This window comes from Lepidochelys kempii, chromosome 12 (assembly GCF_965140285.1).
Source record: "Lepidochelys kempii isolate rLepKem1 chromosome 12, rLepKem1.hap1, whole genome shotgun sequence".
Taxonomy (NCBI): domain Eukaryota; kingdom Metazoa; phylum Chordata; order Testudines; family Cheloniidae; genus Lepidochelys; species Lepidochelys kempii.
In genome coordinates, this window is record NC_136391.1 from 11,165,917 (window position 1) to 11,179,634 (window position 13,718).

The window sequence follows — 13,718 nt, forward strand, 5'->3', positions numbered from 1 at the left end:
TATATCTAGAGTAACTCCACTGAAGCCAGGGTAAGTGAGATCAGAATCTGGTCCAGTGAGTTGCACTGGAGTGAAAAACAAAAAGGCAGAATTTGGCATGTACTCAAGGCAAGGTACAATCATTTGTCTTGTTTTTGATTACTCCAAATATATTATTCCTACTTATACTGAAGTGTTTTACTTTTATTTTTTAAATTTTTGCTTGGGTGTGTGCTTTTTGTAAAATAATCCTCACATACAAAACACTGAAGTGCTCCTGTGCACTACTTTACTTTAGCTTGTTAAGAGTTTCTTATAAAAACAGTAATTTCAACTGAAGTAGTAAGCTTCTTAAGCATGGGAAAGTAAATATGTGGGTTCTGATTCTCCTTTCTCATGGTGTAAATCAGAGGTAAATGGAAATAAATGGAATTATAAGCATACATAACTGGCACAAATGAGAGCAATCAGGCAAATATGGTGGGTTTTTTGTTTGTTTGTTTGTTTTTGTTTTTTTTTTTTTGCTTTGTATGCATGCAGTCTTCCTACGCACTGTAATAGGAAGTATGAACTCAGCTTCAGCCAGGACTGAACAATAGGATGTGAACTCACATGCTGTATCAGCCTTCAGATCATTGGTTAGGGAGCACTTGATGAGGTTCACTACTTGTGTCTACAGAGTTAAAAGAACAGTGCAGGGAACAGAGATTGTTAGCATCAGAGAAAAAACAAGTCTCCAGTCAAGATGAATAGAACAGAAGAAAACAGCCATCTGACATGGTACAGTGAGAGGTCAGTGGTCTGCACAATACTGAGCTTGTCATTTGCTATTGGGATCCCTGGGAATTCCATTGTCATCTGGACTATTTGTGGGAAAGTGAAGCAAAGATCTCCTACAGTCATGCTGATCCTAAATCTGGCCATTTCAGACATCTTGGTGCTGGTTACTTTACCAGTCTGGATTTACTCCTTTGCTAACACCTGGCTCTTTGGAGTCACCTTCTGCAAAACGCTGGTTTCTGTTGTTTACTGCAGTATGTATGCCAGCGTGTTTATAATTACAACACTGAGCCTGGAGAGGTTCATGACTGTGTTCTACCCATTCATGATTCAAAAGTGGAAAAATAAAGCTGTGATTCTCAAAGTTGTTTTTCTCATTTGGCTCCTGTCTCTTGCTTTTGGAGCTTCCATAATCCCATTTCAAGAGATTGAAGAAACGAAGATTGGTCAGCAGTGCACATATCACAACTACACTTCTGATCAGCAGAAAATATTGTGCCTTTTGTTGGAGACTATTGTGGGTTTTGTGATTCCTTTTGTTATCATCTCTACTTGTTATGTATGTGTTGAAAGAAGAATAAACACAATGACTTACTCATCTAGGCAGCGGTCAGCGAGGCTGATTGCCAGTGTGATTGTGGCTTTTGCTATTTGTTGGTTACCGCATCATCTGTTTAACATCATAGAAACTGTTTCAACACAGATAGTAGACTCTAACCAGAAGATGTCTTTGGCATTGGACGAGGTCTCAGAAACGGGAGTATACATCTCTGGATCACTGGCATTTATTAGCAGTTGCATTAACCCTCTGCTTTACGCCTTTGCTGCTCGGAACTTTCAAAGTCACCTGAGATTTGCAAAGCTGCTCAAACTCTTTGAAACGATGACTTCAGCTGTAAGAGAGGAAGCCCAGAGAGAAATGTCTGTGTAAGTGATACTTCAGTAAACACCGAGACTCTCTAACAAGAGACATGTATGAAGTGAGTGATGACTAGAGTACTGAATATTCAATCCTTTCACCTTGCACTGTTAATTTTGCCTCGCTAAACAAAACCATTCATTCAGGGTCACCCATTCTAATCCAGCGCAAACCGAAAGTCAATACCATCTGAAGGCTGTTCTATGTGTTATATAAAGTGAGTTGGCAGTCATGTTCCCATCACAAAACTATTACCATTACTGTTCCATCCCAGTGTTCAGGGATGACTATCTGGTTTCTTTTAAGAGTATTGGGTTTGGGTTAGAGAGCATGTTGGATGGGGTCACAGTTACCAGCTGCCGTGAAGCTGGGATAACAATATCAGTTCAAAAGTCTGTGAATTTGCTTTACAAAGTGATATTAATGGTAAGGCCAAATGCCATACAAGAAACTGCCATGAATTCTGCAAATGGCAATCTCACACAGCCACTCCAGACAGGGTCAAATTCCAGTTGGACTGCAGTTGCTCTGGAAATGACACCACTGAAACAATGAAGTTATTCCAGATTTACATCACTGTAACTGAACAGAATTTTGATCAATGTCTCAACTGTTTGTTGAGTTGAAAACAAAAAAAAGTTTGTTTTCAGGGAGAAGTCAAAAGATTAAGAAGAAAGGTGAAAAAGAAAAGCAGCAAAAGAAAAGGAAAAACGCATTACTCAAGGGAATGTCATTAGGATTTTGGAGAATGAAAGGGGAAGGAGATGAAATTTGAGCTATTCTTTGCTGGTTCTCAAATTTATCTTCACAGCAAGAGATGGGTTGGATTATATTTTGTATTTACAAAGTGAAGTGGTGGATTTGACCATATTTTTGAAGCTGAGGAGGAAGCCCAGGTATGGGCCAAAACCCCAAACTGGAGATATAAAAAACATAATACCAGAAGTTTTAGGCAATGTGGGATTTCTTTAGCATAATGGCATTAGAAGAGCTGCTTGGAAAGAGCTTCCTCCACCCCCTACATGGAAAATTGTCAAAAACAGGCAAAATAATTTTCTAAAAATTTTCAGTGGAAATGTTTGTTGAAAATCTGACTTGTCAACCAGGTTTCGCAAAAAAGTTAAACATATTGCAAAAATAATTAGTTGAAACCCTATTTCCCATCAAAAAAGTTCAAGAGGAAGTTTTCATCCAAACCTAAACATTAGTCAGTAGTCAAAAGTTTGAAAAGCAGAAGCTTAACTTTAGACAGCCTATATAAGTAGCTTCATTTTCAGACCTGTTGAGCACCTACAAATCACATTCAAGTCAGTAGACAGTTGCACGTATCAGCACCTTTGAAAGTCAGGCCATTTTTATTTAGGATCCTTATTTTAGGCAGCCAAGTATTAAAGTGTTATCTATAATCTATAACCTCAGCTCCATGATGTAATATTTTCTATGCTGATTATCTGCAGCAATGAAATATTACATGAAATAGGAATGAGTCAAATGCAAGGGTAAAATGAGTGACATTCCTCCTAATAAGGAAAAGTTGAGGTGACAGTGTATTTAGATCAGGGGTTGGCAACCTATGGCACGTGTGCCAAAGATGGCACACAAGCTGATTTTTAATGGCACACTGCTTCCTGCCGGGTCCCAGCCGCCGGCCCTGCTCAGCCCGCTGCCGAACCCAGGCCCATCTTGAGCAGTGTAAGATGGCATATTCCTGAGGTACAGTGCTGGGAGCTAGGGGAGATTTGGCTCTGGTGCCTTTCTCTGTGTGATTCATGAGTGGCTCTGGGAGCATTTATGCAATATAGCTGGGTGTGGGGCTCCACATGCTGTTGTGCTGAGTGATAGTGTGTGGAGGGTCTTGCTGCTGGTCACTAGCAAGGCACTGTGAGAGACAGCCCAGGCTGGAGTGAGTCCAGGGGGCACAGTGGTCCCACAGTCCCAGGCTGCATCCTGTCACACTCTGCCAATCCCAAGATTTTAGATCTGATGCCATAGTCCATTAGAAAGATGGACAAAGTTCAGAAAACACATTGAGGATATGTGAAATAGTTTTAAAAAAATTACACAAGGACTGGATGGTTCCCCTGAATCAATGAAAATTATTCTGACCTGAGATACTGAACATTTCCTTTGGAGCGAGGAAAGTGTCTTGCAAGCTTCTGTATAGCTAAAAGGCTTTTTCAAAGGCAAAGGTATGGGTTAAAGCTCTGTAGCTAATTTCATGCCCTAACTGATGGTCTGCAGAGTGAAAAGCTTCAAGGCACTATACTAGATCATCATAATTTGAGCTAAGAGATACAGTTCTCCTTAATAATTCATTCTTGGCTTGGGAAATTTCTCAAATTGGACTTGTAGGTCACAATTTGTTACTTTAGAACTAGAAATAGACAAACTAACTCAGACAATATAAATACCAGAGCTAGATGCAAGTTGCAAGATTAGGATCAAGACAGAACTAAAAGTTTTGGGGGTATTCAAATGCTGGGCTCTGATCAGGCCTGTTTCTAACAAGAACTGACTTAAGTCTCAAGCAAAACAATTTTAGTAGTATGAAAAAATGTGAGTAACTATTTAGTAGGCATACTTTTAACTTCTCTGCACCCACATAGTGAGAATATGAGGTGGATAAAGCAGGCATTTCCTTTCCTTTACATTGCACTTTTGTCCTTGTGAAATTTCCTACCCAGTTTTGCATACTGGTGTGGTCTTGATAAGCATCTGAAATTCAGATATTTATTGGAACCAAAGACAAAGCTTTGACCCTTTTGAGGTTACCAAATCACTAGCTAAGACTAGCTTCATTCATCACACGACTTCTGGCTTTGTCAGCATCCTGTTAAAGACTTTTTTTACTCTAGGGTTTTCCTCCACCCATCCTCTGCACTGATAGAGATTTGTGAATGACACTGAAGAGTCCAGCCTGGACTCCTTTCAGTTTCCTAGAATTTGTAGGCATCATGATTGCTACAGCTCCCTTCCCATATTTACATTTTTTTAAATGAAAGATCCTGACCCCTTGTCAAAATTAACATGGCACTTTTCATAGAGCTGCCTATTCAACTGGACCCATGCAAACACATATAATTACATTCCAACTACCTAAAATTCCCCCTTTGCCATAGGCTAATTCCCGTTACAGTCTACCCTATTGGTAACTGTATTGAAATGACAGGTTTCAGAGTAACAGCCGTGTTAGTCTGTATTCGCAAAAAGAAAAGGAGTACTTGTGGCACTTCATCCGATGAAGTGAGCTGTAGCTCACGAAAGCTTATGCTCAAATAAATTGGTTAGTCTCTAAGGTGCCACAAGTACTCCTTTTCTTTTTGTATTGAAATGCTGTGTGAACTCTGTATTTCTTACCTATTGTATTTTAAAGGGATTGTGATTCTTAATTCACATTCATGAAGTGCTTTGAGAGCTTCAGATGATAGATCCATTGAAGTATTTCATTTAGCTATGTGTCTCTCCTATTAGTAGATAAAATCCTGAGATTTCAGTTCTTCATTACAACTTCAACATTTCTCTAACACCTTCCTCTTGATTGTCTTTAGGATTCTTTTAAAAATATGTTAGATCACATCTAGGAATTGAATCTGATGCATGACAAATTACACTGATTTTGTACCATTACAACTCTCTTCACTGCAATGGAGTTACAGCTGTGTTATCCCAGTGTAGTGCTGTTCACTCCCCTAATGTAAATGAGATCCAAGTCAGGCACATTGTTTTTAAAATCACACACGAAAAAAATTTTGGTGAGAGAATTTGCTAACGTTTCATCTTTCATGCCAAGCAGAGAACTAAAAGCGGAAAATAAGTTCCCTTATTTTGAATTTTCAAATAAAAGCTGAAAATAACAAAAGCAGTACCCTGTGAACCCTCTACTCCCGACATTCAGAATTAGTTACTACAGGAGACTGGTATTGTACGGGGAGATGTTGGCAAACTAGTAAAGTGCCTAAAACCACTATTGCTTATTGCTAATAGTAGTCAAGTCAGCAGGCCGCACTGAACCACTATTGCTTATTGCTAAAAGTAGCCAAGTCAGCATGTCGTAAATTGGTCATGCAGTGGCCTCAGCGTAACCAAGGCAGGAGAGGTTTTGTGTGCCACAGACAGGGCAGTTTGACCCTGTGCCCTTACTGCTAAGAATGCTGAAATTGCTGATCTATGTATTTTAGAAAAACAGGAAGTCTGTTTTTATGTGCCCCCGGGAATGTCGGTCAGGGCTCCAAGGCATGGACACTCTGAAAAAAAACTGTATCTGGTAAATTGATGACGATAAGGAAATCTCTTGCTTGATCGTTTAAAACTGCTTGCTTAGCAAGTTTTCTTTAAGGGATATGTCATTGAATTACTAATATATAAATAAGGGGAAAAAGTTTGAGGTAGTGGGACTTCTCAGAAGGGGCTCTTCAGGGACGCTCCCACTAGACACATCTTGGGGTCCCCACCAGCAGACGGAAGTTTGGCCAGTGGAAGCCTGTCACGGTGCCACTTGAAGGCCACACCCAGCTTTGGTAATTATCAAGAGTTGGGGGTGTTTTACTAACCTGTTGCGGACGTGTGTAAGTGGTTGAGACTAAGTAAAGTTTAGCTTTAAGTGAAAGCACTCTTGTGTTGTCCTGTTTGTACCAGACATCTTTAGGTCAGACGGCCGTGTCTCCCTTGATTTATTTCCTGACCGCACCTCACACAGAGTGAAAGTTACCAAGAGCTTTGGGTTGAAAGAACCCCAGGTAACAGTATCTGCATCAAGGTCATTCTTGCAGGAGGAACAGAAGATATATAAGCAAGACCAGAAAGATAGTGGCTGTGTGTTTCCTATTCTGACAGAAGTAACACCTATCCACTGACAATGAAAAACACAAGGAGCAGCAGATGAATTAGTTTGCAGTTGTTGCTTTTAGTTGGTGTCATATTTTATATGCATTTTATTATTCTTTAATGGGAAGATATACCAGACCATGCTATACCACATCTATTACAAAAACTAGGAAATGAAATTCTGTGTCTCTTCCCTGACCTCCTGAGTCACAACCCATCCTCCTGAGATGTGCCCCAGAATATTGCACCAATGTCCAGTTTCCACAGTCTTTCAAATAAACCCCTGTCAGATTCATGGCAAAAGCGTATGAACTGTTCTTTGAATCTGAGCAATCATCTGCATGACTTCATGTCAGCAGTAGCGCTGAGTCCAGGAAACAAAGCTAACCACAACTCTAGGGACCTGGGGCAAAAAAAAAATTGGGGATTGGCCCTGCTTTGAGCAGGGGGTTGGACTAGATGATCTCCTGAGGTCCCTTCCAACTCTGATAGTCTATGAGTCTATGAGTCTGCCATTTCCAAGAAATTCTGATAATGGCGTTAATTGGATTACCCAGAGCATTAGGGCATGGAGCTATGCTCTACCCTACTTTCTGTTTTGTCAGTGGACGGTTCCCCCCCACCACTCAGTTTGTGATGCAGTAAAATAAAGCAGCAAAGTTCCCTGCCTGCAGTCCTGTGAATAGAATGTTGCTATGGTAGCACAGAGCAGTCTTACATCATGGCCACGTTTAGCCCAGAGTCTTGAAGAGTATATTGGTCACTTCCTTTCCAAATACTCCGATCATTGTTGAATAGCATGCATTATGTGCCTCAATATTTAGACCCGCTCACTATTTCTTCGCCCCCTCACTTCACCCTCTGGCACTTTGGAAAGTCGGTGCCAGTCCAGGCGTGCATGCGCTGTCCGGAGTAGGGAGTGGTGCGCTCCAGCAGGGTAGCGTGGGTTCATCACCCTGTTTACTGTCCGCAGGGAAGTGTTTGCAGCCGCTGCTCTGTGCATCCATTGTGTCTCCTCACTCCTGCCTCCCTCAGTGCTGCCTTGTGGAGTGTGAGGCTACATTAACAACAATGTGTTAGCGCTTGAGGGCTCACCCAAGTGCTAGTTCATCATTTATCAGCAAGGCATTCCTTGGGAAATATCCCACCTGATATCAACACGGTTGCTTTAGGAGAAGCTCAGGGAGCTCATGAGCAGGTCCCCAGACAATCCTCTGATTAGAACTTGTTTAAAACTTATACTGTATATGTATATAATGTCTTTTGTCTGGTGAAAAAAATTTCCCTGGAACCTAACTTCCCCCCAGTTTACATGAATTCTTATGGGGAAATCGGATTCGCTTAACATCGTTTTGCTTAAAGGCACATTTTTCAAGAACAGAACTACAACGTTAAGCAAGGAGTTACTGTATCACATTGCTATCAGGGAGGGTAATCATATGGTAATGACTTCTGGTCATCATTCACCTGAGCCAGAGTCAAAGCAGCAGTTTTGATCCCAGCAGAGGATCAGCTGGTCAAGCCTTAGGCTTGTCATAAAGCTTCTTCTCAAGTCCAGCCTACTTTCCCTCAGGGAAGCTCTGTCAGCCACCAGTCCCTCTGTCTGCACCCACAGATGGAGCAGTACTACTGAACTTAAACAACAGACCCAAAGGAAACATAAAAAAAGCAAGTCTTCTACCCCTTCTGAACTACCCTTTTGTCCAGACTTTCTACCTGGAGGATCAGCACCTCTCTGAACTGCCAACCTACAGAACTTCCTCCCTGGAATCCTCCTCCTCAGGCTAGACCCTTAGGCCTTCTTCCAGGCCTGCCAGAGGAATCTCCTTCTCTCCTACCACCCTCTCTCCTCAGGCCCAGTCATACAAGACAACTTCCCTTCTGCAGCTCCCCTCCACAAGTGAGCTCTCCCAGTCTTTAGGAAAACCACCCAACTCCTTTGTTTGTTTGTTTGTTTTTTTGGCAGAACAGCCTCATCATAGGAGACTATGGACACCACTTTTTTCATTCATTATCCCCATTAGTTCAGCTGTCAGAATGGCCACATAATTTGAGATCTTTTTAGATTTCTGGATTCCAAGACTAGGAACACAGAAAGCTGCCCCCACTCTACTTGTGATGTCAAACCCACAAATGGGAGAATAACTGTCCAGGTGTAATTTGATTTCCCATGCCTAAACATTTTGAGTTTTCTAATTTTTTCCTTTTTACATATCTGCTTAACTCATAATATGAGGAAGTCTGTTGCAATGTCTACTAAGCACCCATCAATCCTCATAAATCTATTATGTACAACTGTTTTCATGATTCCCTTTTACCTTTGCCCAAAAGGTTACATCTAATAGTTTCATCCTTAGATTTATAGGTTCTTCTCCAGTGGCTATTTGGAGCATGCACCATGATGTTGTTATCAGTATGCCACATGCCAGTCACAGATCTTGGGCCTGGAGCAGTTCCAGGTTTCTAAAACTTGTTCATGAGGTGGAACCAAAAACTTGGAATTCATAGTCTAAAACTGGTCTTACTAATGCTCTGTACCTCAGCCTCAATACCTTTTTATCTGCGCCCCTCCTATTTGTTTCCTGGTACATTTTTACCCTTTTGTATGATATTATCTATGTGAACGTTACAAGTTTTCCAAGTTTTTCACTTGTTTTTGCAAGTGAGAATTTAAATCCCCAATGTTGTCCCACTTGGAAATTCTCTGGAGTGTCTCATTTGTCTTTTCCACAGCTACTTTATGTCTTTTTTCCTTCATCCATACAGCACAGTCATCTGTGAAAAGGAAAATACCTATTCCTGTCTGCATACTTTCCAGGGGCTAATTTATCATAATGGAAAACAAAGTAGCACTGATAAATACTCTCTTGTGAAGTTCCATCTGTAAGCTTGTAAAATCTCTGAGCCCCAACTCCTTCCCAGCTGGTTCTGATAATTGATAATCCCCAGATGATCAGGATCAGCAGGATTGGGGCAGGGGGTTATTGATCCGTCACAGGTGAGACTGAGCCCAACTGTGTTTATAGGGTCAGCCAGCCTGTGGCAGTCCTACTCAGAGGATAGGACCCCATTGTTCTAGTTCTGTACAAACAAAACAAAAAACAATCCCTGACTCAAAGAACTTGTACGTCAAGAGAAAACAGGTGGCTAGAGACAGATGGGCAGCACAAGGAAGCAATGAGAAAATGTTGGTCAGCATGATAGAAAGTGGTCTCAGAACACCACCTGCCTAAACACTGTAAAATGTTTTGTATGTATTGTGGCAAGTATAAAACCCTAAGACAGATCTTGTGCTGCAGCAAATTCCACACGTTGTCTATGCTACAAAAACATAGTCTACTCCTGCTCCCATTGAAGTTATTTGCAAAACACGTAGGTGCAGGTCCCCAAAGGTATTAAGGTTCTGAATTTCCACTGAAATCAATGGATGTTAGGAGCCTCAATATCTCTGCAGATTTGGGCCCTCTTGACTTTGTTTGAGCAATATCAGGTGCTAGAAATCTTAGCTGTTTCTTAAATACTATTATTAAGGAATTTTTTTAAATATTGCAGTGAACCTTTAATTATGCTGGCACAAAAATGCATGGTTAAATTTACTGTGCAGAGTAGCTGTAACCAGGTCAGTCCCAGGATTTTAGAGAGACGAGACGGGTGAGGTAATATCCTTTTTTGGACTAACTTCTGTTGGTGAGAGAAATGTTACCTTACACACCTTGTATCTGGTTAAACTTAGAACAGTTCTCAGTGTAAGCTATAAAGTAGAGCATTCCTTTTACTTACATGTCTTTTTCTCTCCTGCCCCCATGTGGCCATTTCATTTTGCTAATTCAGGGCCTGAATTTACTATTAAATGTCCAAATCCCATTCAAATTCAGTGGGATTTGGACGGCTGTAATTCCTTTAGTCTCATTTGAAAATCCCATTTTACATGACTTTCCAAAGATCCCACTAGTCAGTGACAGAGTTTATAGGGCCAGCAAACTGTACCATGTTCCTTTTCTTCTTCCTCTATCATTATGTATTACTTTTGTAATGCCTTAATATTTTCCAATTACATTATGAGCACACTCTATGTCTAATTCTCTCACTCGTAATCACATTGAGCAGTATCTTTCTATTTGAGTATCCCCTCCACTTTGAAATTCAGTATCAGTAGAAACCTATTTGACCAGCCAGCTTCTCAGAAGCAATTGTAGGAGGATAAACACATGAACTGATAGCCTGCCTCCATTTGTGTCATTCCCAAAGGATCATTTACTCCCAGGGTTGTCTTGGTTTGTGTAAGGAGTGAAGCAACTTTATGATACTTTTGAAATTTATATCTTAAGCTTCTCTGAAGTTGGCCTTCAAGGGAACGGTAAAGTTAGAGATCTGTGACTGTCCGGCATTAACAAGGTACTTAACCTATTCATTGTCTGTGTGCAAAATTCCCATCATTAAGGAGAGACCAAGACAGAAATGCAGGATTAAAAAAATGCTCATAAGCATCAACAGACGTGATCTGTCTTAAAGAAACATGTAGCCCTAACTGGGCATCATGTGTAAAATAGGAGGGTCTTCAAGCAAAAAGCCATGCCATTTGAAAGGCTGTCCTTCACAACCTATATTTAATTTATGCCTCAGGAAAACTGGAATACCACCTCATGAAAGGGAATAATTAATTCTCACATGGGCTTGAGTGTACATGTGCGAGCATCCATCACCAAGTTTAATAATTGTGTCCAGAATTCTTGTTCATAAATAGCAAAATTCAGCTTAAATGGTGGTCCTATGAACATATTATATTAGGTCTTGTACGAATTATTAGCTTCAGTAGAACTACTCACATGGGCAAGAGTTTGCAGGATTGGGCTCTCGGATTGTCCGAAAGGATGCATTTTATGTTTGATTTTAAAAGTGCCATGCATACCACATAAATAATAAAATATATATTTTAAAGTGAATTGGAATTAGGAGAATTTATGCTTGTGAGAACATTAGCTTCCCAGGGTAAAGAAACAATATATGCAAACTTCCCATAGTTGAAGCAGTTTGAGCTAGTCATCTACGGTTGGGTCCAAAACATCTATGGTTGGGTCCTTGTTAAAGACCACCATGCAAAAACAACAACCACCATGCCACTGTCATATTGAAAGTATAGAAGGCAGTATTAACTCGTATCTGCTTCACTGTCAGTGATGGAATTATATCATGCCGGAATCTCAATAGCTGAAAAAGCCCCTCCTGTTTGGTGATGTGAAACTAAATGAAAGAGCAAAAAGAAAAGGAGTACTTGTGGCACCTTAGAGACTAACCAATTTATTTGAGCATAAGCTTTCGTGAGCTACAGCTCACTTCATCATGCAAGGTAACCTATTTCCCCTTGTTTTTTCCTACTCCCCTCCCCCCAGACTTTCTTGTTCAACCCTGGATTTGTGCTGGAAATGACCCACCTTGATTATCATACACATTGTAAGGAGAGTGATCATTTTAGATAAGCTATTACCAACAGGAGAGTGGGTTGGGGGCCGGGGGGGGAACCTGGATTTGTGTTGGAAATGGCCCAACTTGATTATCATACACATTGTAAGGAGAGTGATCACTTTAGATAAGCTATTACCAGCAGGAGAGTGGCGTGGGGGGAGAGAAAACCTTTTGTAGTGGTAAACACCCATTTTTTCATGCTTTGTGTGTATAAAAAGATCTTCTATACTTTCCACAGTATGCATCCGATGAAGTGAGCTGTAGCTCACGACAGCTTATGCTCAAATAAATTGGTTAGTCTCTAAGGTGCCACAAGTACTCCTTTTCTTTTTGCAAATACAGACTAACACGGCTGTTACTCTGAAACCTGTCATAAATGAAAGTGGTTCCTGACATCTCACAGTCAATACTGCTTATTACTTATATCTTAGATACAGCTAATTATAGCGCGGGCCACATTTTGAAGAGCTCAGCTCCCATTTAGGCACACAAGCGTCAGATTTATGACAAAACTCAGAACCCAGCAGTTCCCAGTCAGACATCTATGGCCAGGTTTACAAGAGCACCTTGCTCCCAACCTGAGCAGTTCTTTTAAAGTCTAAGCTTTTATTCTGGCACCTCAAAGGAAAATGAGCTCTTCTGAAAAATCTGACCCTATACGTTTTAGGTGTGCTCCGAAGGACAAAGCTGAAACACTGGACTGCATTTCCTCTTCCATTTCAGTTCTGGTACTTAGTTCTGAGGTTGTCAGAATGAAGGAGTCCTTGAAGGAAAGAAACCAATATCTACCTAAGTTTTTTTCCACTGAATGTATCCGATGAAGTGAGCTGTAGCTCACGAAAGCTCACGAAGGCTCACGAAAGCTTATGCTCAAATAAATTGGTTAGTCTACAGACTAATACGGCTGCTACTCTGAAACCTACCTATGTCTGTGTACGTTAGAAGAGATATCTTTCAATTCAGAGAAGATTGCTGAATATAGAAAATATTCCTTTCGATATTAAGGTGGTTAACTAGTGTACATTCTGTTCAGATGACAGACACTGCTGATTGCCTAGTATTTACCAGAGTGTCATGTCTCATCTCCCTTCCCTTCTGCCGCTACTACCAACTTCCTTCCCAGCATTAATAAAAATAACTTGCCTTCCACCAACCAGGCCCCAGTAAACATCTCCCTCCAAAACTTCCTGAAAGTCCAGTTGCAGGTGGAGAGAGGGGAACTTAAGGCTGCCCTGAGAACTGACTAGAATACCTGTCAAAAACAGCAGGGAAATGTGATTTAAGAAGGGAGCTCAGCAAGAAAACCTGAATGCTTGGCTCCAGCAGGCCTGAAAACTTACCAGGATCCAGTGGTGAGGTCAGCTGGGATGCAAACTATTTGGGCTGTGTGGTCAAACTGAAAGGATGATGTTTAACGAGGCCTGTGCCAGGAAGGAATGAAGGATGTAGTATGTTACATGGAAAGGTGAGGTATGGTCAGGACAGCCTATTTTAGTGAGGAAAGGAGATGAATATGGCAGCCTCCAAGCAATAAGATCAGAAAGTAAAGGTTAAACTTCCACATATTTCCTGATCAATATTTGTTATTTTTAAATATCTGTTATTTTTAAGTATTTAGTTATCTATCTAAAAATTTTAATATGAGAACACCAGAGTTTTATTCTAAATGTATACTCTATGTACCTTAGTTTCTCCATGTTTGAAATACAGTAGAACCTCAGAGTTACGATCATCGGTCAACCACACACACCTC

At 40.8% G+C, this 13,718-nt stretch overlaps 1 protein-coding gene across 1 annotated transcript; it reads left to right on the forward strand.

Moving 5' to 3' along the window:
- The first annotated feature begins 724 nt into the window (after window positions 1–724).
- On the forward strand, window positions 725–1,690 carry LOC140896498 (leukotriene B4 receptor 1-like). The gene has a single exon (XM_073308423.1). The coding sequence runs from the start codon at window positions 725–727 to the stop codon at window positions 1,688–1,690; it is 966 nt and encodes a 321-aa protein (XP_073164524.1).
- Window positions 1,691–13,718: the final 12,028 nt, after the last annotated feature.